At 51.3% G+C, this 23601-nt stretch overlaps 1 protein-coding gene across 2 annotated transcripts; it reads left to right on the top strand.

The window, feature by feature from the left end:
• The first annotated feature begins 1169 nt into the window (after positions 1-1169).
• AMER1 (APC membrane recruitment protein 1) lies at positions 1170-21810 on the top strand. 2 transcript variants are annotated; one of them, XM_063659965.1, is made up of 3 exons: positions 1196-1356; positions 5925-6004; positions 13595-21810. In XM_063659965.1, the coding sequence occupies exon 3, from the start codon at positions 13693-13695 to the stop codon at positions 17101-17103; it is 3411 nt and encodes a 1136-aa protein (XP_063516035.1). In that variant the 5' UTR covers positions 1196-1356; positions 5925-6004; positions 13595-13692; the 3' UTR covers positions 17104-21810. The 2 variants fall into 2 exon arrangements, with proteins under 2 accessions (XP_054327871.1, XP_063516035.1); XM_054471896.2 differs by lacking the exon at positions 5925-6004 and having other exon boundaries at positions 1170-1356.
• The last annotated feature ends 1791 nt before the right edge of the window (positions 21811-23601 follow it).

The following is a 23601-nucleotide window of genomic DNA, read 5'->3' as shown; positions in this document are numbered from 1 at the left end:
CCACCTCCCTTTTTAGACACACACAGAGTTTTAGGGCTGGGCCTTCTGGATATTCTTGAACTAGTGGTGGAACTAGGTTCTTTGTTGCCTCAGCTCACCTGGCTCTGGCAGCCGCTGATGCCACTTAATGTCCTTAGACTAGAGACCCAAGTTCGGCTGACTCCCTGCCACATCCCACACACAGTAGCAGACAAGGCTGGTACAGGCCTCCTCACTTTGTCCTCAGCCTGACCTCCGGTTTGGGCCCAGACAAGATTTTCCTCTCAATATTTAGACATTTCAGGGAAAAAGGCCTGCAGAAAGCCAGGCTCACAAAGGATAGGGGGAAGGGGGACTCTGGAGACCTTGGGGATTCCCTCCACATTCCACAGAAGGTGGGAAATTTGGGTGAGGGTCAAACTATGGAAACAGGTATCATCTCAGAGAAGAAAAGTGAAAGCAATCCTGGAAGGGGAGCCCGGGGCTCTGGATTCCAAATTGGCCCTTGTCGCCGGCAGGCTGGGTAACTGTGGGGAGCGGCTTTCCCTACTCTGGGCAGCGGAGGGCCCGTCGGTAACGGGTGGAAGTTGGCCTCTATGGTCTCTAAGGGCACTGGTGTGCCAGAGAGGCAGACGAAGTTAGGGCGCAGGCGCTGCAGCTGGTTTTCCTGGCAGGTGAGTCCCTCCTCTGGGTGGCCTGGCGGCGCGATCCGCAGGGCCTTGTCTCTACGACTAAGGATAGGCCGGCCGAGGTGCTAAGGGTTTCTGCAGTCTTCCCAGATTCCTCAACCTCTCTGCCTCGTTACTCCCCGCCGGCCTCTAGCTCAGGAATAAATGTCCTGGTGGCGGCCAGGGCACAGTACAGCGAATGCACAGCGGCCACGGAAATGGGAGTGCGTGAAAACCAAAACCGACCCGGCGAGCCCCATTCGGGCAGGACCGGCTCCTTGAGGCCACGGTGTAGCCACGCCACTACCAGCCCGGCGTGGGGGCAGGAGTGGGGAGCCCCAGCCAGTGGTTCCGCACCCTCTCCGCCCCCTGCCAACACCACGCCTGCACTTATTTGCATTTAAAGAGAAACGCACCAAGGAAAACAGTGGGCGGGCCGGGGCACGCCTTCCCACCATAGCGATTGGGCCATATGCCTGCCAATCAGGACGCAGATGCCCCACCCGGTGGCCTCGGAGTACTGGGGGAGGGGGTATGGGGGAGCTACCCAAAGCCTGGGGAAGGGGAGTCAGTGCTGGAGGTGACTGGAACCGCGGCGACGGCGGCAGCAGCTGCGGTGGCGGCGCTCTCAGCCGTGGCAGCCGAGGCTGCAGCCCGGCCCAGGGCGGCTCAGCGGACAATAACCGGGCTAGGAACCTGACCGGGCCGGGTAAGCGTTGCGTACAGCCAGGAGCCTCCGCCTGCCCGCGGTAGGGTGCATTCCCGCGTGCTCTGCTCCTATGGACTGCAGGAGGGCACTAAGGACTAGGCGGGTCGGAGTCCCGGTCGCTCGCCCCTCTCCTTTGGAACCCGCTTTGCGGACTGTCGCGTGGAGAGGCAGAGCGGCCTTGAGTCCCCTGGGCACAAGCGACCACGGCTGGGGGGAGGGGGGGTTAGGGAGGGCGGGTAGGAAGGCAGGCTAGCCTGGGCCATGCCTCCCGGCTTTCGGGGGGGCGGGGATGGGCCCGCACGTGCTGCCGCACAGTCCCGGGAAGGGCGCCGCCAGCCAGCACCCCAAGCCGTGCATTTGTAGGCCAGGAGCTCTGCAGCTTTGTTGTAGCACATTTGCTGGAACAGCTGTGTAACGCGGGTACCTCCTCACCCCTCTCCCCGGCTGCCTGGCTGCCGCCCCTCCCCTCCCCTGTGCATCTCCAGCCTCTCCCTCCTTTCTGCGGACTCAAGCTGGCGTGCTGGCTTGGGACCGACGGAGACCGGCTTTGGCGTGGATTGGGACATCCACAGACTGCCCCCTCCCCAGAGGAGCTCAGTTGGGCCTGTGGGCTGAGCTCAGTCGCACACTTCCCTTCAGAACCTTGGCCTTGCGGCCCCAACTAGCCGCGCCCCTCCTCCTGGGCCTCCGGGCGCATCTGGCGCCCGCCCCCGCGGTCGGGCAGGCTGGCTGGCAGCCGGGCTCTTGCTGGTCCTTGGGTTAGAGCAGCGGCGCAAGCTAGTCCTTGAGTTAGAGCTGCAAGGCCGCTTTGTCTCCCGCCTCGCCTCGCCTCGCCTCACCTCCTTTTGCCTTGGAGAATACTGGCCCCGTTTTCCTCTCCAGCCTCCCGTTTAAAAATAGCGATAGGCACGGTGTTTGGGGGACATTTCCTTGCCAGAGGCCGAAGGAGCCCTCATTGTAGTACGGAACGTATCATACCATCTCTGTGTACAGGAGAGCTAGCGAGGTGGCCAAACCCTCCAACTTCGCAGTTACTTAACATACCCAGCCCGCCAGGCCCCTGTCATTGTCTGCTGGAGACACTTCTGACACTGGTGACCGCCCGAACGCTGGACTTTGCTTGGCTCCCCCAGTGGTGAGGGGCTGCGCCCGCTACATGCGTCACAGCCCAAGCGCCTAGGCGGCAGCTGGACTGGCCCTGCGGAGCTGGTCTCCGTTTGGCCAGGCTCCTTTCGGCAAGGGCCGCGGGGTCAAGGCGAGCCTTGTTCCACACACAAACATCTCCCTCTGCGGCTCTGCCTGCCTGCTGCAGCGGCGTGGGCATGGGCAAGGCAGAGGGCACTGCACTGTTGGACTGCCTGCCCCACCGGGATTCCAGCAGAGCCCCCTCCCCCAGTGTGGCTCCCCTCATTCGGCACCATCCACTGCACAGTCACTGCACCACGGTGCAACTCTGGCAGTGGGCTCTCTAGGCCTTTTTGAGGAATAGGACAGAAGAAGCCACTGAGGGGCTTGGTAGGCTCTTCTTGGACCTTTGATTAACCTCTGGTGTGGAGAGCCCTGTGGGCTGCAGCGCCCAGGCAAAGCTTGGGCACTTTGAGGAGGGGCAACGAGAACCAGTAAATTCCTCACATGGGGGAAGGCTAGCTCTGGACCTTTATGACAGGAGCCAGGACCACAGATATCACACTACAGTCACCTCCTCCCACCTTGATTAGGCCCCAACACAAACCTCTACTTGCAGCTGGGCATCTCTAGCCCAGGGCTGGACCTGCCCTCTGCCTTGTCTCAGGCCAACAGGCACCTAATGTATCTGCTCTATGTAACTCCTTTGCCCATACCCAAACCCACTCAGCCTACACCTGTCCAAATCTTCTTCCTTCTCAGACCTCAGTTCTGGGCCTACCTTTTCCTTGGTGCCTTTCCTGCCTGGCTCTTGCCCACCCATGATGACTTCTTTCTTCTCGGAACTCCTCCAGGGCTGCCTACTTCTCCTGGGCATATTCAGGCTTAAATTATAATAGGATGCAGACTATAATTAAGTTGGCCTGCCTCTGTTTTGTCTGATAACATGGATGTCTGGGTTCTCTCAGAACCCTTTGGAGGAGTAAATAAAACCTGGACCTCAGCCACAACCCTCTCAAAGCCAAGCAGTGCAGAGCAGTTAGTGATTGTTCCGGAACGACTTGCTTTCTTTGTAGAGTTTTCCAGAAGACCTTTACCTTTCCAACTTGCGCTTGTCGTGATTCATATGAAAGTGACTACAGAAATGGTACTCAAGGCTCAGATATGTATTAAGTGTGCCTAATGAGGATGGATTAGAAGGGGGATGATTGCAACTACAAGAAAAAAATCATGATATATCTTCCCCCAACAACAGGCCCAGGATTTGGAATGCTCAGATCCCAGACCATGCATATCTTTGGTTGCTGATTCGTGAGCCTAGAGACAAACTACGTGGAGAGAGATGAAAGATCTGTATAAGCAGGGGGATCATCCTTGGAAGCTGCCAGAAAGTAGAGGGGTTTGGTAGGCAAAGCATAAGCAGACCCAGGAATGGGAGGGGAGAAAGTGATTGACAGGCAGGGTGAGGGGAGTGAATGAGTCTATTCTGGTTGAGATGGTGTGGCTCAGAGGTAGAGAAGAGATTGAGGCTCAGTGATGGGGTTTCCCAGATGCCAGGCTGTGGAATGAGAATCTGATCCTTTTAGGGGAAGGGGGCATGAAAGAGTAGGGAATTGGCAGGGAGTTGCTATTTTTGTATATAAATATACGGTAATAAAAACGAGGTTTTTGAATGAGTTTTAGAATGGGGTCTTAGAAAGGGATCAGAAGCATGCTGCAAAGTCAGCCAGTTAAGAGGCCACCTTTGGATCTGGAAGTAGAGCTGCGGGCAGGCTACCTCCAAAGGAAAGTTTTACTATGTTAGCCTCCCTTTGGCATTGCAGGGGAAAGGGCAGGAAGAGGTGGGAAGCAGGGCCTAAATACCAACATGGTTGGGGCTGAGAAGTGTTCCCCAGGCCTCTGCTGAACACCTTCCTCTCAGATGGACAGTCCTTGGGGAGCACCAGTTTGAACTGCTATGCTTAGAGATGAGAATCCTGAGCCTTGGAAAGCAACAGGGGCTCGCTTAAGGTCACACAGCTATTTAAGGATAGGCTCCTGCTTCCCGTGCAGTGGCTCTTTCCACTATGTCCCATGGAACCAGCAGCCTCCAATCAATGCAGATTTCATTAACCATCCCCCTCATCTTACCTCCCTCATTCCCTAAGAGGAAAGGGGGGCTGAGTTAACTTGGGAGCTTCATAAGGGGAGCCTCTCACTCGTTTAATGTCTCTTTTGCCTCTTGGTCTTGGCCTGCAGTTTTGCTGGGACTGAAAATTTCAAAAGGAGAGGAGGTAGTTGGAAGAATTTGGCAGTCTAATGATCTGCTTCTAGTATAGTGGAGGTATTAAAAATTCCTTAAGGGCCGGGCCTGGTGGCTCACACCTGCAATTCCAGCACTTTGGGAGGCCTAGCCGGGTGGATCACTTGACCCCAGGAGTTCGAGACCAGCCCGGGCAACATGGCAAAACCTCATCTCTACAAAAAATACAAAAATTTAGCCGGGTGTGGTGGTTTGCACCTGTAGTCCCAGCTACTTGGAAGGCTGAGGCAGGAGGCTCTCTTGGGCCTGAGACATCAAGGCTGCAGTGAGCCATGATCACGCCACTGCACTCCAGACTGGGCAGCAGAGCAAGACCCTGTCTCAAAGAAACACGAAATTTCCTGAAGAACTGTTACATCTCCACTTGTAGATAGTGTGTATGGAAGAAACAACCCTGCTCCACTAGGAAACAGCAGCAAGCCTGGCAGGTAGAACCAAGAGGGAGAAGGGGTTTCCAGCCCCTTTGCTTAACAGATGGGCTATCTAAGGCTACAAAAGAGAATGTCCAACGTTATTTCAATTTCCCTACCTGAATCCTGTCTAGGCAGATACAGCGGGTGATAAAGGGTTAAGCCCCTGAGGCAATATTTCATAGCCTTTCTGTGTTACTCATTCCTGGGTCACCTGCCTCATTGCCCAGTTCTTTCTCAGGGATAATCTGAGCCTGTCATGCTGTAGTTAAACCTTGCATATGTGCGTGCATGTGTGTGCGTGTGTGTGTGTGTGTGTGTGTGTGTGTGTGTGTGTGTTGGGGGAAGGAGTTGCAAGCAGCTGGCCACCATTGCTCTTCTGCTTAATGATCTATTGGAGATTTCATAGGCATTAAACTCTCTCTCCACCCCCAACTTCTGTTCTCTGAATTAAATAATCTCAGAGTCTTCCATCTCCCCTGCTTTGTCTTATTTTTCAAACCTGTGCATGTGTAAGTGTATTTCTAGCAAAGGCAGGCAGGGGAAGCAGAACCACTACAGAGGTACAGGTGCTAGCCCAGTAAGAGTACGTTGCTCCCTCCACCTCCTTTTGGAATTAGGGGAAAATATGAACAGTGGAGAAAATGACCTGAGGGGCTTGGTGTGGTCATAGGCAGGCATACTGTTGCTGCAGTGGCCTTTGTGACCCTTTGATCTGCATTTTTTTTCAGCATAGAGATTTCATTGGTTTCATCTCCTACGGTTTTTCCCCCTGCTGGGCTTCTAAGTGGATACTAACCCTCCATCCCTAGTGAGTATGCCTCAACCCTCCCTCTCCATCTGCTCAGCCCTTCTTGCTGGGGGCTGTGGCTCTTTTCAGGGGAATGAGGAATGGCATGACCAGTTCTGGCCCCCCTCCTTTCTGGATATGTTGGAAATATTCACAGGCCAGACTCAGTGCATTTTGAAAGAGCAAAATGTTGAGGGGTGGTGCAAGGAGTGAGGCTGGGCCACAGTGCACCTCTGTCCTGAAGTGGTGAACTAGGTCCAACCAGCTAGGTAACCAGGCCTAACAGTAAGACCTAGGACCCTCAAAGCCAATCCAGTGCCCCCTGCTATGCCGTCTGACTCAGCAGCCATTAGAAAACTGGGCACAGGACCACTCCTCCCCCAGCCTCTCAGGGCAACCTGGAGCAAGCAGACTCCCTGGTCCAATCTCCCATTTCTATATGAAGAAACTGAGGTCCAGAACAGGGAAAGGATTTGCTCAAGTTAACTCAGAAGTCCAAAGCTCCTGGTCCCCAATTCAATTCCAGAGTTCTTCCTCAAATCACACTCTCCTTGTCCCCTCCCAAGCTTCAGTTTCCTCACTTAGCTTCTCACACAGGGCATGGTTAGTAGAGGGGAGTGGACACATAGGAAAGTCAGAGGTATCCGTTGTTCACTTGACCCAGCTGCTCCTCTGTAGGGTTTCCTTGGCTGTTCTGTCACATCTGTTTCTCTGGAGTTAGCTCCTCTCCTGTTCTTCATTTGAACGGGGGGTGGGGAAGGGTTGGCACCTGTCTGATCTCACTCTAGCTGGGCTAGTACTGACTTAGTGGAAGCCTATGCAGGCAGGCATGGTATCCACTTCAGATACACTTCTCTCTAAGAAAGTTTGGGAGCCTGAGATGGGAGTGGCAAGTAAGTGGCTCCCAAAGTCCCTGTCATTCAAGGCAAGCTGGGCAGGGAGGGGACCTCAAGAGCCTGAGGAGAAACCTGGGGCACTAAGAAGACTCACCAGGAAAGCCCATTTCTAGGGAGAGGTGGTATCTGGGTGACCACATCTCCCAGACTGGGCAAACCCCTGTGTATTTGGGGCTGGGGCCAAGAGGCAGAGAAACAAGGCTGAGAAACTTGTGAGGAGCACTCAGGCAGAGCAAGCCTTTAACATCAGACATAGGGTTTTGGCCCTTATCCTGTAGGCAATGCAGAATAATTTGGTAAGTGGAGGAGTGAAGTGCTGAAACAGGAGTTGTAAGAAAATGAATCTGGCAACAACGTACAGGATGAATGAGATGGGAGAGGGGAGCCAGGGGGTGCTGCGGCAGGGAGGGGCTAGAGGGGCTCAGCTAAGAGGCTTGTGTCATCTTTGGAGAATGTGGGGTGGCAATTGGGGAGCTGGAGAGGAAAAGGTGCCTGCAAGTGGCCTCATCACAAGAGCCCTTTATTGAATATCTGCTTAGTATGTAGTTACCAGTTTGCTTTTACATTGATCATCTCTAATCCTTACCACAATCCTCATGGTAGATAGCATTTTCTTCATTTTACAGATAAGGCATTTGAGTGTCAGAGAGGTTAGGCCACTTTCTCAAACCACACAGCCTATAGAAGGTGAGGCTGGCATTCCAGTTCCGGACCAAGAAACTTCAGCTGAATTAGAATTCAATTGAATCAGCATTGTTTGAGCTCCTGCTGTGTGCTAGATGTAGTAACTGTAAGATGAAGGAGGGTCAATTTGAGAGAGATGAATGAACAGACCAAAGCCTGTCAGGATGAATTACACAAAGCTCAGTATGTGAACAAATCAGTTGAGGGGGGCTGGTGGGGGAATTGGGACAGAGAGAGAAGTCCCAGTTTGGGGTCTTGCTGCATCTGGAGTTGGTGAGATGCCCTCTGGGCAGGAGGTGCCCCTCAGCAGGAAGGCTGCAAATTAGGGGAGGAGTGGATGAAGGGGTAGGCTGAGGGGGCTTTGCCAGCTGCCTCTACAACTCCATCAGAGGGTACCAAGCCAAGCAGCCCTTCCTTTAGGCTCTGACCAAATAGTTTTGAGAGCAGTGGGTGTTAGAAATGGATCATTCAAGTTCCAGATCATCTGATAAGTCATTTTCCTTAAATAGCTCAAATTCTGCATCTTTGTCCACGTTGGCAGGTTTCTGGTTTTTGGGCCACTCAAACCTATCTCTTAAGGAAAAGGGGAGTAGAGTGACATGTCCTGTAGTTTGAGAGGAGTGGTGGTAGGGTTGCTGATGAGGAGAGCAGCCACAGGCTGGGTTGTTGGCCCCTAGATTCTGATGTCAGCAGGCTTCCTGGAATGTGTTTGGTAGGACCCAAACAGTGGCAACCAGTGAGGACTGAAAATGTGGCAAAGAAGGCTTAGCAGGGCTGGGACAGAGGTGGGATGGGAGTGGGAGATTATAGTTCTTGCTGGTGTGAGGGGAACCTTTGCAGTTCTCTTGCTCAGTCTTCCTCCTTTGATTGGTGGCCTGCACAGTGCAGCAGAATGGCATGAAATTGAGACTCAATAGTTCTGGGAGCTAGTGTGGCTCTGTCACCATTTCACTATGTGACCTTGGACAAGTCTTTTCCCAAGTCTAGGCACAGTTTCCTTCTCTGTGACAAGGAGTTGCCATCCCCCACCAGGCCTGAATAATGGGTGACTGAGGAGGGCAAATGTGGGGTATGGGAGTAGGGAGTGCTTTGTAAAGTGGTAAATACCCTGAGGGTGAAGGATATCTGTTGATTTGCATTTCCTTTGATGTTGGTACTTTTAGCTGAGTTTGACCTGGGCTAGAGAACCTGGCTAGTTGAAAGTCCCAGATAATCCTTGGCTGCTAGCCAGTAGCTGACTCTTTTAGGTCCCTGAATATCAAATTTGGCTAAATGAGCAAGTAAAGCCTCCTATGACATGACCACACAGTTATCCTCATTTACCATTTGCCATTTGGGGAAACTGAGCCCCAAGGAGGTTTGGTGACTTACCCACAGAGCCCTAGGGAGCACCCTACTCAACCTGACTGAGATGATTTTACTTCTAGAGATTGTTCTACCACAGTTTGAATAAAATATGAATAAAAGTTAGTTACTATAATGTTTTTAGCTTCTGCTATGTAATGCACTTGATTTGGTACATTATGTGCATTGGTTTTACTTCTTACAATAGCCCTAAGAGGTAGACACTCTCAATGGCCTCATTTTACAGTTAAGGAAACTGAGGCATAAACACGGGAAAAAACTTGCTGGATTTCCCCTAGCTGGGCAGAGTTGATTCCAGCGCTGAAATGGCCAGCTCTCTGGAGGGCCATCCTCACTATTTTTTCTTTAACCAACCCTCCCCAACATACAGAAGGGCAGGTGGGCCTGAAGTGGGCTTGCTTTCGGGAAGACTGCTTGGAACAGGCCTGAGGAACTATGGCTGGTCAAGGCCATGTCTCTGGAGCTACTGCATAAATCCACATGCTTCTTTTTCTTCCCCCAATTCAGCCCTCTTTAAGTTGGCCATGCTGGCCCCAGGAAGCTGATTTGGAGCAGAATGTGCGAGGCTCATGTTGCAGCTGTCCCTTCTCCTTGAGAAGGGTCTCTAGGGCAGGTATGTGGCTGGCCTCCTGCCTATGTTTTAAGTGGAGAGGAGAAGGAAGAAGCTCTTCCTTTGTAGCCAGCCTTCCGCTGGCCCCAGAATGGCCTGAATCTGGCTCAGGGAGCTGGAATGGCCCCAGCACTTTCTACCACAGCCTGCTTTCTGCCATGATAGCAGCAGCTGCAGCAGGCAGTCCCTGCAAGGGACCACAGAGTGGCTTGGGAGGGTTCTCTTAACCCCCAGCCCACCTGAAACTCAGCCACACTGGTTGAGGAACATGAGGGTTGTGGGGCCCTGCATTTGGCAGTGCCACTTTCTTGACAGGACCCCCAGGGAAAGCCAGTCCCAGCCTAGGGGATCTGCAGAGTCTGTCCTTTGCTGTCTCCTTTGCTTTCTGCCCCACCTCACTCTCCTGGTGAACTCTTGTGGTCCTAAGTAAAGGCAGCATAACCCATTGAGGAAGGATAGCTTTGGCACCTGGTTGGTTAGCAAAGAATATGGAGAAGAGGCCTAGGGCAGAGGTAGCTAGGTGGGGCTAGGCTAGGGAGCTACCAGCTATGGGTGACCCTGCCACCTTCCTTCCCAGTGTTCTGGGTGACATAGGCAGAGATACTGTGAATGACTGTGGGGGGACATGGCTCTGGGAGAGAGAATGCAGAGTACCAGTTTAAGGCTGGTACCTGCCAGCAAAGATGACTCTGGACTTGGTTAGGAGAAGGGCCTGAACTGGACGGAGAGAAACTCCATCCCAGGGACACCCTGCGTAATTCATCTGTCTCCTACAACACACACAGAGGGCGTTTCAAACCTTTTAGCAGAGGAGTTTGTATAGATACACACACCTCTTTAAAATCCCCTCATATCTGTCTCCTTCTCAGCGTGGGCCAAGGCAGCAAGTCCCTGAGCTTCCCACAGTGAATGGCTTTCCCAAATGAACAGCCTTTAACAGATGGTCAGTTGCTTCCTAAGAAACTGGGATCTGACCTGGAAGGAGTAATAATAACAGTAATGACAATCTTTCTCATTTGCACTGTACTATACAGTTTATAAAGTGCTTTGTTTGTGCCTATTATCACATCAACTCATCACACCACTGTAGTTGGAGTGGGCAGGTAGAAGGATAGGTAGAGGAGCAGTTTTGATCTCAAAATAGCTCACAAGTACCTGCATTTCAGCAGGCTACACTGGCCCGTTTAGGGTCCCTTGGCAGATGGGAGGCTGACATGGCCTGGACCCCAGCCCTGCGGTCCATGGCTCCTTCCACAACACACTGCAGCTCCCTGTGACAGGAAAGGGGACAATACAGAGAGAGGTGAGTGGGCTGGCCTCTACCCCCACAGAGCATAGGAGCAAGGGCAAGGGAAAGCCCAAAGAGACTGTCCTCTAACTGGGGCGTCAAGGCTCTGGAAAGCAGCCTTTGTGATTGAATTTGCCGAATCGCTCTGTTCCCAGGAACTCCAGCCCCAAACCCAGCAGGACAAGTCAGCCTTTGATTCACAAGGATGTCTAGGTCCTAAAGCTTTTCACTTGGCTCTGAGGTTTTCCTTGAGGCCCAGCCTTACTGCCCAAGAAGTGTCTTTCTCCCTTTCACATTTATCTTGGAATATGTTTACAAGGTATAAAGAATGATACTCCACCAACCAGCTTTAGAAATAACAGGGGCTATTCTTTAAAGCAGCGTTCCCCAACCTTTTTGGAACCAGGGACCTGTTTCGTGGAAGACAATTTTTCCACGGATGGAGAGGGGGAAGGTTTTGGGATAAAAGTGTTCCATCTCAGATCATCAGGCATTTGTTAGATTCTCATAAGGAGAGTGCACCCTAGATCCTTCGCATGCGCAATTTGCAATAGGGTTCACGCTCCTATGAGAATCTAATGCCTCTGCTGATCTGACAGAAGGCAGAGCTCAGGTAATGTTCACCTCGCCCTCCTGCCTGCTGGTCACTTCCTGTTGTTTGGTCCAGTTTCTAACAGACTGTTACATATAGGACTCTCCCTGTTAGCCTAGGAGCTCCCTAGAAGCAAAGGCTGGGAGTTCTCCCTTCTTGGCCTGCCCTGAAGCACTGAATTCCAGAGGGGAATAGAATTTCACAAACAACTCCAGTACTGCCACCCCAACTCCCCTATCCCCAACACCGTGACGATAACCTTAGCAGTAATTTTAAGGCTGAGGTAAAAAATGTGCTGTGGAAAGTAGGGCATTCAGACATGATAGGGCCCCTATTCCCACCAGACCCAGGGACAGAAAACTGGGTGATTGTGTGTTTAGGTATGATTGTGTGTGTATTTGGAGGTGGGAGGGGGCGCTGTCTATTGTGGGACTATCAGTTGCAGGGCTGAGCTGGAACAGTGTGATGTCAAAATATGTTACAGAAAAATCTCTAACCTGAGCAAATGGCAATTCAGATCTCTGCAGAGAGAGGTTCAAATGAACTTTCCTTTTCACCTGCTCTTTTCTTTTCTGGATAGCCAGCTGTTATCTTGCTCCAATTTTAATATTCAGTTATGCAGAGTGTTCTTTATGGAAGCTTGGATCATCACACTGATGATTCAAGTGTCAAGCCAAGCAAGGCAGCAGGCACAAAATTAATGTTTGCAAGACAGAACCAGGGGCTCCAAGGCTAGAGTGTAGCTGCCAGCCTCTTTCCACGCTCAGTGCTGGTCCACAGTCTTCCACTTTAGGTGAATATGTGAGTCTTATTACTATGGCAAGCAATCACAGGCCTGGTGTACTGTCCAGCTGTTCCTGGACCAAGGGTGCTTGCTTCTCTCTCCCTCTCTTACTCTTCCTTCCCTCCCCTTCCCCTTCCCCTCTCCCCTCTCTTCCCAGATCCCCCATCTGCTGGTGCCACTCTACAGAGAGGGGACACATTGGTGAGGGACTTCCCAGGGAGGGGTCATTGGGTTTTAGCAGGCTGGTCACTGAGCTAGCCGATGACCAGAGGTACAGAGGTATATTGTGGTGGATAGCGGCTAGGTCTTGTTTTTATTCCATCTCTGTTGATATTTGGGCATTTGGAGGATTAAGAGCCTTGACCAGAAGGGTGTGGCTTGCACCAGGTTTATTTATTTAAAAAGCCATTGGGAACCTATCTCACACACCAGGAATATGAATCATGTAGGGCCTTCAAGGAGTTCCCTTCCTAGATAGGGAGCTAGATGGGGACAAAAATAATAAGAGGAGGAGAGTAGAGGAGAAACAGTCCACCTCATGGTTCTCAAGTAGAATTTGGGGTTCCATTGATGACCACATTAAAATATCTTCCCAGCAGGACAGCCAATAGAGGGTCTGGCTTAGATCCACCCTCATATCACCTCTCTGAGGGAGAGATGTTGGTAGGCCTCTGGGATGGCGAATATTGAAGCCCAGAGAATACCTTTCTTGAGGCTCCCATTTCATTGTCTTAGCAGGTTCTAGATTGCAGACCTAGTTTGTGGATGTGTGAGGCTCCTATTCTGAGATTCTGAAGCCTGAGCATGGTTCTGCAGGCAATTTAGGAAGCTTTGGATGGGAGGTGAAACTTCAGGTCCACTTTTCAGTCTCAGACAAAATGTCAGTAAGAGCCCAGACTAATGTGAAACTGAAGCTTGAATCCAACAGAACCCTGTGAGGACTCAATGGACTGTTTTGCCAGATGCTTTTCAAAAATTCTGTGATGTTGGAGCCAACATCCCTTTTGCCTTTCTTGTCTCTCCCTATCCTCATCCCCTTTGATAATTGATAATACCTCCCACAGCCAATAGCACCACTAGGCCTTTCACACAACTGCAGGTCCCCCTGCCCAGTGGTCCCCTGAGCTTAGGATGGTCTGAAGGGAGTGGACCCAGCAAGAAGGTAGGGAATGAAGGCTTCTTGTTTCTCAGTGTAGAGTTTTGCTGCCTTGGGGCCCAGAGAGAGCTGGCCCAGCAAGCCAAGCATATCGAGTGGATTAAGATTTGCCCCACATTTTCCCTTATTTTCTTTCTTGTTCCACTCAAGCCTGACGTCCGGTGAAAGCAAACCCAGCCTAGATGCTTGCTCACTAGTATCTGTCTCTCTGTCTTTGTCTCTCCTATCTCCTCCAGACCCCACTGTGATGCTTCCTGAGTGATAATGTTATAACAGTGCCTGGAAGCCTGAGGCTGCATTTCCAGCTGGACGTACCTCAGTTGTCCCTATCATCATGGAGACCCAAAAGGATGAAGCTGCTCAGGCCAAGGGAGCTGCAGCCTCTGGGAGTACCCGTGAACAAACAGCAGAAAAAGGAGCCAAGAACAAGGCAGCTGAGGCGACAGAAGGACCAACCTCAGAGCCATCCTCATCCGGCCCAGGTAGGCTGAAGAAAACTGCCATGAAACTCTTTGGTGGCAAGAAGGGTATCTGTACTCTGCCTAGTTTCTTTGGAGGGGGACGGAGCAAAGGTTCTGGGAAAGGCAGCTCCAAGAAAGGTCTCAGCAAGAGCAAGACCCACGATGGCCTGAGTGAAGCAGCCCATGGCCCTGAAGATGTTGTCAGTGAAGGAACTGGCTTCTCCCTGCCTTTGCCTGAGTTACTGTGCCGATTTCCCAGCTCTCAGAGTGCCCATGGGGCTTTGGAGACAGGCCCCAGATGTAAGACATCTGTGGCTGGAGCCACAGAGAAAGCTGTGGCTGAGAAGGTTCCCTCTATGCCCAAGCCAAAGAAAGGCCTAAAAGGCTTTTTTAGCAGTATCCGCCGTCACCGGAAGAGCAAGGTCACTGGGGCTGAGCAAAGTGAGCCAGGGACCAAGGGGCCTGAGAGGGTCAGAGCCAGGCCTCATGAGCACGTGACCTCAGCCCCTCAGGTGCCCTGCTTTGAGGAGACCTTCCAAGCCCCTAGAAAGGAAAATGCTAACTCCCAAGATGCCCCTGGGCCAAAAGTTTCTCCAACACCAGAGCCTTCTCCACCAGCTACTGAGAAAATGGCCTGTAAAGATCCAGAAAAACCCATGGAGGCCTGTGCCTCAGCACATGTGCAACCCAAGCCTGCCCCTGAAGCCAGTAGCCTAGAGGAGCCCCATAGCCCAGAAACAGGGGAGAAGGTAGTAGCAGGAGAGGTAAACCCACCCAATGGCCCTGTGGGGGACCCGCTGAGCCTCTTGTTTGGGGATGTGACATCCCTGAAAAGCTTTGATTCATTGACAGGTTGTGGTGACATAATAGCAGAACAGGACATGGACAGTATGACAGACAGCATGGCCTCTGGGGGCCAGAGAGCAAACCGAGATGGGACCAAGCGAAGTTCCTGCCTGGTGACCTACCAAGGAGGTGGGGAGGAGATGGCCTTGCCAGATGATGATGACGAGGAGGAAGAAGAAGAGGAAGAAGAGGTGGAATTAGAGGAGGAAGAAGAGGAGGTTAAGGAGGAGGAAGAAGATGATGACTTAGAATATCTGTGGGAAACTGCCCAGATGTATCCAAGGCCCAATATGAACCTGGGCTACCATCCCACCACATCCCCAGGCCACCACGGCTACATGCTGCTTGACCCAGTTAGGTCTTATCCTGGCCTAGCCCCTGGGGAACTTTTGACTCCTCAGAGTGACCAGCAAGAATCTGCCCCCAATAGTGATGAAGGTTATTATGACTCCACCACACCTGGATTTGAGGATGATTCAGGTGAGGCCCTGGGGCTTGTCCGCAGGGATTGTCTACCCCGAGACAGCTACAGTGGAGATGCCCTATATGAGTTCTATGAGCCAGATGACAGCCTTGAGAACTCTCCACCTGGAGATGACTGCCTTTATGACCTCCATGGTCGAAGCTCTGAGATGTTTGACCCCTTCTTAAACTTTGAGCCCTTTTCTTCCTCCCGGCCACCTGGGGCAATGGAGACAGAGGAAGAACGGCTAGTGACCATCCAGAAACAGTTGTTGTATTGGGAGCTTCGGCGGGAACAGCTTGAGGCCCAGGAGGCACGTGCCCGAGAAGCTCATGCCAGGGAGGCCCATGCCAGGGAGGCCTATACTCGAGAGGCTTATGGCAGGGAAGCCTATGCCAGGGAGGCCCACACTTGGGAAGCTCATGGCAGGGAGGCCAGAACCCGAGAAGCCCAGGCCCGAGAGGTTCGTTCTAGAGAGACTCAAGTCCGAGAGGCCCAGGCTCGGCAGGAGAAGCCCGTCTTAGAGTATCAGATGAGGCCCTTAGGCCCATCAGTGATGGGCCTAGCAGCAGGGGTATCAGGGACCTCTCAGATTTCCCACCGGGGAATTACCTCAGCTTTCCCCACCACTGCGAGCAGCGAGCCAGACTGGAGGGACTTCCGTCCTCTGGAGAAGCGTTATGAAGGAACCTGCTCCAAGAAAGATCAAAGTACCTGCCTGATGCAGCTCTTCCAGAGTGATGCCATGTTTGAGCCAGACATGCAAGAAGCAAATTTTGGAGGATCTCCCAGGAGGGCCTACCCTACTTATTCACCCCCTGAAGATCCAGAGGAAGAGGAGGTTGAGAAGGAAGGGAATGCCACTGTGAGTTTCTCACAGGCCCTGGTAGAGTTCACCAGCAATGGAAACCTCTTTTCCAGCATGTCCTGCAGCTCTGACTCTGACTCATCTTTCACTCAAAACCTCCCTGAGCTGCCTCCCATGGTGACCTTTGACATTGCTGATGTGGAACGGGATGGGGAAGGCAAGTGTGAAGAGAATCCTGAGTTCCACAATGATGAAGATCTTGCAGCCTCCTTGGAAGCCTTTGAGCTGGGCTACTATCACAAACATGCCTTCAACAACTACCATAGTCGATTCTACCAAGGCCTGCCCTGGGGTGTGAGCAGCCTCCCTCGATACTTGGGACTGCCTGGCCTGCACCCTCGACCTCCACCTGCTGCTATGGCCCTCAACAGGAGAAGCCGCTCTCTCGACACTGCAGAGACCCTGGAGATGGAGCTCTCCAATTCCCACTTGGCCCAGGGCTGCCTCGAGTCTGATGAGCTTCAGGCCCAGCAGGAAGATTCAGATGAAGAGGACGAAGAGGAGGACGAAGGAGAATGGAGCCGAGACAGTCCCCTTTCCCTCTATACTGAACCCCCAGGGGCCTATGATTGGCCTGTTTGGGCTCCCTGTCCTCTTCCAGTGGGGCCAGGTCCTGCCTGGATAAGCCCCAACCAGCTGGACAGGCCTTCCAGACAGTCTCCATATAGGCAGGCAACCTGTTGCATACCTCCTATGACCATGTCAATATCACTATCAGTGCCAGAGTCAAGGGCACCTGGGGAATCTGGGCCTCAGCTAGCTCGTCCCTCACACCTACACCTGCCCATGGGCCCTTGCTATAACCTCCAGCCACAGGCCTCCCAGAGCGTGAGGGCCAGGCCTCGAGATGTGCTGCTGCCTGTTGATGAGCCCAGTTGCTCTTCCAGTTCTGGAGGCTTCAGCCCCAGCCCTCTACCACAGGCCAAGCCTGTGGGCATCACCCATGGCATTCCTCAGCTGCCCAGGGTCCAGCCTGAGCACCCCCAGCCTCAGCCCACTCACTATGGGCCTTCCAGCCTTGACCTGTCAAAGGAGAGGGCCGAGCAAGGTGCCTCTCTTGCCACCAGCTACTCCTCCACTGCCATGAATGGAAACCTAGCCAAGTAGTTATCATCAATTCTGGAGTAGGGGCACGGGGCCTGAGCATGTGAATGGGGATCAGGGGTTGGGCAGAAGGGTTGGGGGGGGTGGGGGTTGTTGTTTAACTTGAAAACCCTTTGGGCCAAAGAAAACTCCTGTGAGTTTTCACCTTGGTTTTCCCACTTCCCTCTTCTGCCATCTATGGCCACATTCAACTCAAGTGCATCTGCCCAGGGAGGCTGCTGCTGCTACTGCACTCCAGTTTTTGCTTTCGAGGTTTCTTCTTGTGACCCACGCCGGGTTTGGGATGCTGTAATTTTGTGCCTATTCCAGTTGCCAAGTTAGTGATTTTATATATATATACACATACACATACACACACACACACACACACACACGCACACACATATATAGCATGCATCCTTGACACAGGCTAAACCTTTAGTGCCCCCTGCCCCTTTCCTCCAATGAATGATGAACCACTGATTAGCAGCCAAGTCTGCATTGCCTCCCGCTTGGGGAAGTGGGGCTTATTTGCTATTAGCAATGTGAAATTATGGTACAGATCTTCCCCACCCCTATTCCTTTTGGCCTTGGCATAGCTGCCATCATTATATCAGATGACTATAAGCTATTCATCCCAGCTAGCTGTCCTTAGAGAGGATCAAGTAGCGTGTGTCTCACAGCCTATCGCTGTGGACTTTGGCATCATGACCAGATGGGGGCCTTTTAACCTGTCCTGCCATAGCTTGGGTTAAAGACAAAAACGCTAATCCCCTTGATGGAGTGATAAAATTCATCCATTTGCAAACAGAAGACAAAATAAGGTTCTGTTGTGGACACTCCCATAGAGTGTTGAGCTCCGGAATGATAGGATTTTTTGTTTTCCTTCTTTTAAGCCTGTGACTACCTGAGTTGCAGATGCTTTTGAATTTTTGTTCTTTTTTCCTCTAAAGGAAATTTTCATAATCTCATCACAAGGAACACGGTCTTTTAATTGAGATAAGGGAAGAGAAGCAACCTAAATTAGGCTTGACTATAGGGGCTGGGGTTTTTGTGGAGTGTAGGAGAAAGATAGAAAATGAGGGTCCATTTATCACAGCCAGCAAGAAAGGGGATTTCAGACTTTGCAGAGCTTAAGGTATCTGAGTTTCTTAAAAGGGAAAACTCCCTTCTCAAGCCTCCCAACACAAAAAGTTCCTTAAGCCTTGCCCATCCCATCATTTGGACTCTGTAATAAGGCCCCAGGTTTGCACTCCCAAGACAGGATACCAAAGGCATCTCAGCTGCTGTTCTGGGCCCTTTAAAGAGCTTTTATCTTCCAATTAGCCAAGTCCTTAGCATCATCAAAGGACAGGGCTTCTTGGCAGTTGCAACCCTTTATGGAATGAATGGCACCCTCCCTTCTCCTGCATCCATGCAGTTTTCATGTTAAACTAGGTTGGAAATACTGGTGGGGAAGAGCTTGCTGTCAGGAAGACATTGGAACAGGCTAATCTTGCCAAGTTCAACCTCTCATTAATCACCAATAGGAGAGGGTTCCTTTTACATTTCTTTGTTGGAAATGGCGTATGGAACATTTTTTGCTTGGCTGTGTTCACTGAAATTATGATTATTGCACCCCCGCCCCCACATCCCACCATCTCCATGCCTGTTGAGAGAAGAAGTCAACGGGGTTCTTGCCATTCCTGAGATATGGCAATTTAGTTTGGGAACAGATGCTGTTTGCCCCCTAAGTCAAGGTGACTTAGTGGGCAAACTGTTTCTTGGCCAGGGGATGTGTCCATGCTGGTCTTTGTCACCATTTCTCAGATTCGGGTTGGCCCAGTGCCCTTACTCACAAATAGCAGACCTGGCTGGTAGAAGCTGCACCCCTGGAAGCACCACATGAATTTGCATGGCACTAACACCACCACTCAAGGGACCCAGACCAGCTCTTCAGGCTGACTTTGGCTACAGATACATTGTGAAGAAATGTATCTGTTGTAGAGCTGGAGAATGAAAGAGGGTGAGGAAGGCCATCCTTACCCCAAGCACAGCATTCCAAGAGAGAAGTGCCCAAATTCCAACTTTCTGGCCTCTTACCAAAGCTGCTCTGGGATGGTGGGGCTGAAATTGGCCTGGCTATTTGGCAGGAAGTAAACACTCACCAAATGCCTTTACAACAGGGAAAAACCCACCTCTTGCCTCTTCTTTCAGGGCAGCTTGAGCTCCTGTCTACATGTGGACTGTGCCAGCCACAGCAGGCAGTAGAGCCATCACCAGCCTCCAGACCCTGCTGGAGAAAGGCCACCAGCCTATCTGGGAAGAGAAAAAGGAGGTGGCCAACCTTTGGCTAAGGGCTGAGGGCTGCCCTCAGGGTCAGGAAGGCAGCATGAGGCATTGTCTCTGAGGGGCACTGGCATAGCCCTGACACACTTTGATGGGCTTTGGAAGGTCACACACCACAGAGTAGGGCCTGGGGCTGAGTGAGAGTTCATGGTTTGGACAGCCTTGCTGCCTGCAAGTCCCTTCACTGCCCTAGCCAGCCCAGGAATAGGATCCTTACCACCTGAAGTGGGGCAGCCAGGATATGTGGCTGCAGAAGCAGGTTCCTTTGAATCTCTAGAGCTAAGCAGTTTATGGCTGAAACCCAATGGCAGCCTAGAGGAGGAAGGAAGACCTGTCTGGGGACCCATGGTGATGACAGCACAGGGTGACATTGGGAGAGCCAGCCAAGCTTCAGGCCTGTTTCCAAACACAGACTAGTGCTGGCTTGGGTGGCAGCAAATACACCCCAGACCACTAAAACTGTTGATATCATGTCCACACCTCCAAGAGTACTACTAGATGAACACCATGTCTCCATTGCAAGGTCCTGCAATAATGCTTTTGGATGTGACTTTAAGGGAAAATGGGACTTAGTGGAAGCAGCTGCCTTCATCTTATTACCCAATAGGCCTAGTGCCAGACAGCTGTGATCCTGAGAATTCCCAGATGAGACTGGTCCTTGGAGGACCAGTGAATGTGGATAGAGAAGGCCACCTAGTAGGCCTCTCCCAGGGCCAGGATGCCAGTTTCTTGGTGCTTTAGAGTCTCCAAGGAAGCACTGCCTTGGGGCCCAGTTCAAGCCAGCCCTACCTATCTGGCCTCAGCTTGGGTACCAGGCCACAAGACTGCCCGGATAATGGGTTTAGTAAACACCAGTCTCTCTCCCTCCTTAGTCCTATGCCAAGAAGGGAAGTAGCTTCACACACTCAGAAGGCTGGGTGTGTACCCTTCATCCTGCTGCCAGCAGCTTTCCTTACCTGTGCCAGTGCCACCACCCCACCTGCCCTCAGCCCCCAGGCCCAGTTGCTAGAGGGAGGCATGGGGTTTAGCAGGGAGACTTCAAGTTTACCCATGTGTATGTTGCATTCAAGTTGTTTTTAATATATATATATATCAAAAGTCAATTATCTATTTTTATATTGTTTGCATTTTATATTCATGGAAAACAATGTTTATCAATTGTTCCTTTCTGATTTATTTTTAAGCGGTGCTGTTTACAGTTTTAAACAAAACAAAGATGACACAAAAATTGCTGCTGCTTGTGCAGAGGGCCGGCATCTCAACTGCCTAGGGCCCTCCCTCTTTCCCCTCTCCCTACCTTAGCTGTATCACACTGTCCGTTCCCTCCCCCCATGACAGGGACAGCAGAAGATGCCCAGGTACTGAAGACAAACGCCAAGTGACTCAGGCGTGTGGGACCTGGTAGACAGCTTGTCATTTTCTGGCTTTATTTTATGTTTTTCTTTCTTTTGAACCCTTCTTCCCCATGTCTAGACCCTCTGAGAGTACTCATGTGTCTTATTTTTTTCCTCTTTATGTTTTGTGCTTTAGTTTTGAAATCAGAGTGCCCATGTTGTGCTATTTGTCTTGTTGAGTTTCTCCAAAGGAGCATTTTGGGAACATTCTCCACCCAATGGGGAAGGAAGGGGGTTTCAACCATATCCCCTTTCCCCAAGAAGCTGTGGTAAACAGATGACAATGATGCTTGCACTATCAGGAATTTACCATCTCGTTGAGGAAACCCTTGCATAGGACTTCCTAGGAGTTCAGTTGATTGTGACATTTGCCCAGAAGAGAGGCTTTGGGGAACTCCTTCACCCCTCTTGCTGCTTTGGGGGAATCTCCTCCCCTACCACCATTCCCCCTCCCCTGCCCTGCTCCAGCTCACACGTGGATGGTACTTTGGGGAACAGTGACTTTCAGGGTGATGGCTTGCTGGCCTGATCCCCGACTTTCCAATCCTATAGTCACTCTAAAGAAGAAAATCCACATGGTATGTATATGTGTGAGGGTTGGGTCTATTGAGAGGTGGGACTTTAATTATTGTTATTATTATTGGTGCTTAATTTTCCTGCTGTATATGGGGGTGGGGGTGGGGGGAATAAAACAGGAATGTATATTTAGGTCATGTTAAATAAAATGGCTGGAGGAAGGAGGGAAGAAATTAGGAACTGCAGTACATCATCACCCCAGGTGTAAGAGTTATTTCTCTCCCAGTGCAGAAAGGGGAGTGTGGCCCCTGGCTGTACCTGAGCTTCCTCTTCTCCATCCCTGAGACATCACAGAATCACCCAGGTTCTGACCTCTCCACTTCTAGCTCTCACTGACATCTGGATATCTTGATGCACTGCCTGTTTGTAACAACATATACTTCTTTGCTGAATGCTAATAAACTTCTGGGTTCAAGAGGGAACCCCTCAGTCACTAATGTGCATTCTTGTGGTTTGTTCCACAGTAGTGTGCCTGTAACCCATGGTTGTTGGGATTGCCTTTGGAGAGAAATTGAGAAACCAAGGAGGTGGTGGGTGGAGGTGGAGTGGGGAGAACCTAGCAGGGGAAACGGAAGCCAGGGCTGAAATTGAAAGTAGAGGAAATTGCAGTTTTTCATCCAAGCCATGCCTTATATCCCAGTCAGATGCCATATTGGTAAACTCTCTATCACACCTTCTATGCCTTAAGACCTGCCCCTTAAGTCCCTGTGCACTGCCAGGGGCTGGCTAGCACTTCTAAAATTAGCCTCAATTTCTGCAAGTATGCGGCCTCCCTACCAGCCAGGAGACAAATGTGTGTACCTCCTGCTGATGGCTCAATCAAAAGGTTATGTCTAATGGTGGGACCAGCAGGCCAAGCTGCAGGAATGGCATCTTTTATCTGGGCCTATGGGCAGAGATGCTGGCCAGATAGCTGCCTGCCCCACCTATTCAGCTGTTGGGCTGGGTGGGGGGATGTGGCTTCTGCCACTTATTTCAGGGCATCTTATCCAGTGAGCACCAGTGGTATACCACAGCAACAACCAGTCACCTTGGGGGCATGTGCTGATTTCCAGGCCTGTCCTAGCCTAGGTAGGAATCACTTGCCACTTTCTGTTACCACACAAATGCCTACCTATGCCACCAACCAAGAGAAGGTGATTGTGCTCATGGCTTTGGCTTCTCTAATCCAGATTCTTACCCTTGCTCCCTGAGTTCCCCCCAACTGCAATCTCTAAGCAAGCCAAAGGGCCTGAAATAGCAGTTGCTTGAAAGTGCTGTGGGCAGTGCTGCTGTGGATATAATTGAAGGGATCCCTAGGGCCCCTTCCCAGACCAGCAAAGAAGCTTGGTGGCCCTCAGTATTTCATGAACCAAGCAAAGCCAATTAAAAGCAAATTAGCAAGACAAAAAAAGAGAAACTTATGGGAGGGGAGTTGATATTTCATAGAAATTAGATTAATTGTCCTGGGCTGTCCAGGGAGGGAAGGAGCAGGCATGATTGCTAAAGGAACTTTTGGAGCAAGACCCCCTGGGAAAGTCCATAAAATCTCATTATATCCATTAGAAATTCACAGGGGTCCTGGAGTCTGAGAGGCCTGGGTTTCTGCCCAGTTTTTGCCCCCAGTTAATCAACTGGACCGTGGGCAAATCTCATCTTTGGCAAATCTTGGGCTAGATTTTACTTGACTAGTTCCCATATGCAAGTCAGAAGACTGGGCTACCTCAAATGACTCAGGACTTTTTCAACTACCTAAGTGCAGGATTTCTCACCCTGATTCTGACTCAGGTGGCCTGGGAGGGAGTATTTTTTGTTTTACCCACATGATGCTGGTGTATTGAACCTGCTGGACAAGAGCTCTTCCTGTTCTGCCATGACAGATGGCTGCCTTTGCTGTGGTCCCCTGAGGAGTGCTTTGCAGTGCTTATTGGGGTGGGGGTCGGTGGGGGTGGGTGGCGTTGATGGAGGGAATTTCTTAAGAACTTCCTTTTACCATCAGGAAACTCACTTTGGTCAGCTCTAGCACTGTTCTATGGTCTGCTTGAGGGCTGGGGTTGTGCCTAGCAAGTGGTCAGCCCTTGTTTCCAGTTAATGTTTAAAGCAGACGTAAATCCAACAGATAAGAGAGCTTTTTGTAAGCCTTTTGGAAACTGCTGTGGACAAGCTGCTAGTTCCCCGCTGCCCCACTTCCAAGGAAGTTGACTGGGCTCTGGGCCCTACTGATCGTGTTCTTCCTTTGCTTAAT

The sequence above is a fragment of the Pongo pygmaeus genome, chromosome X (genome assembly GCF_028885625.2).
Source record: "Pongo pygmaeus isolate AG05252 chromosome X, NHGRI_mPonPyg2-v2.0_pri, whole genome shotgun sequence".
NCBI lineage: Eukaryota > Metazoa > Chordata > Mammalia > Primates > Hominidae > Pongo > Pongo pygmaeus.
This window is presented reverse-complemented; position numbering and strand designations above follow the sequence as displayed.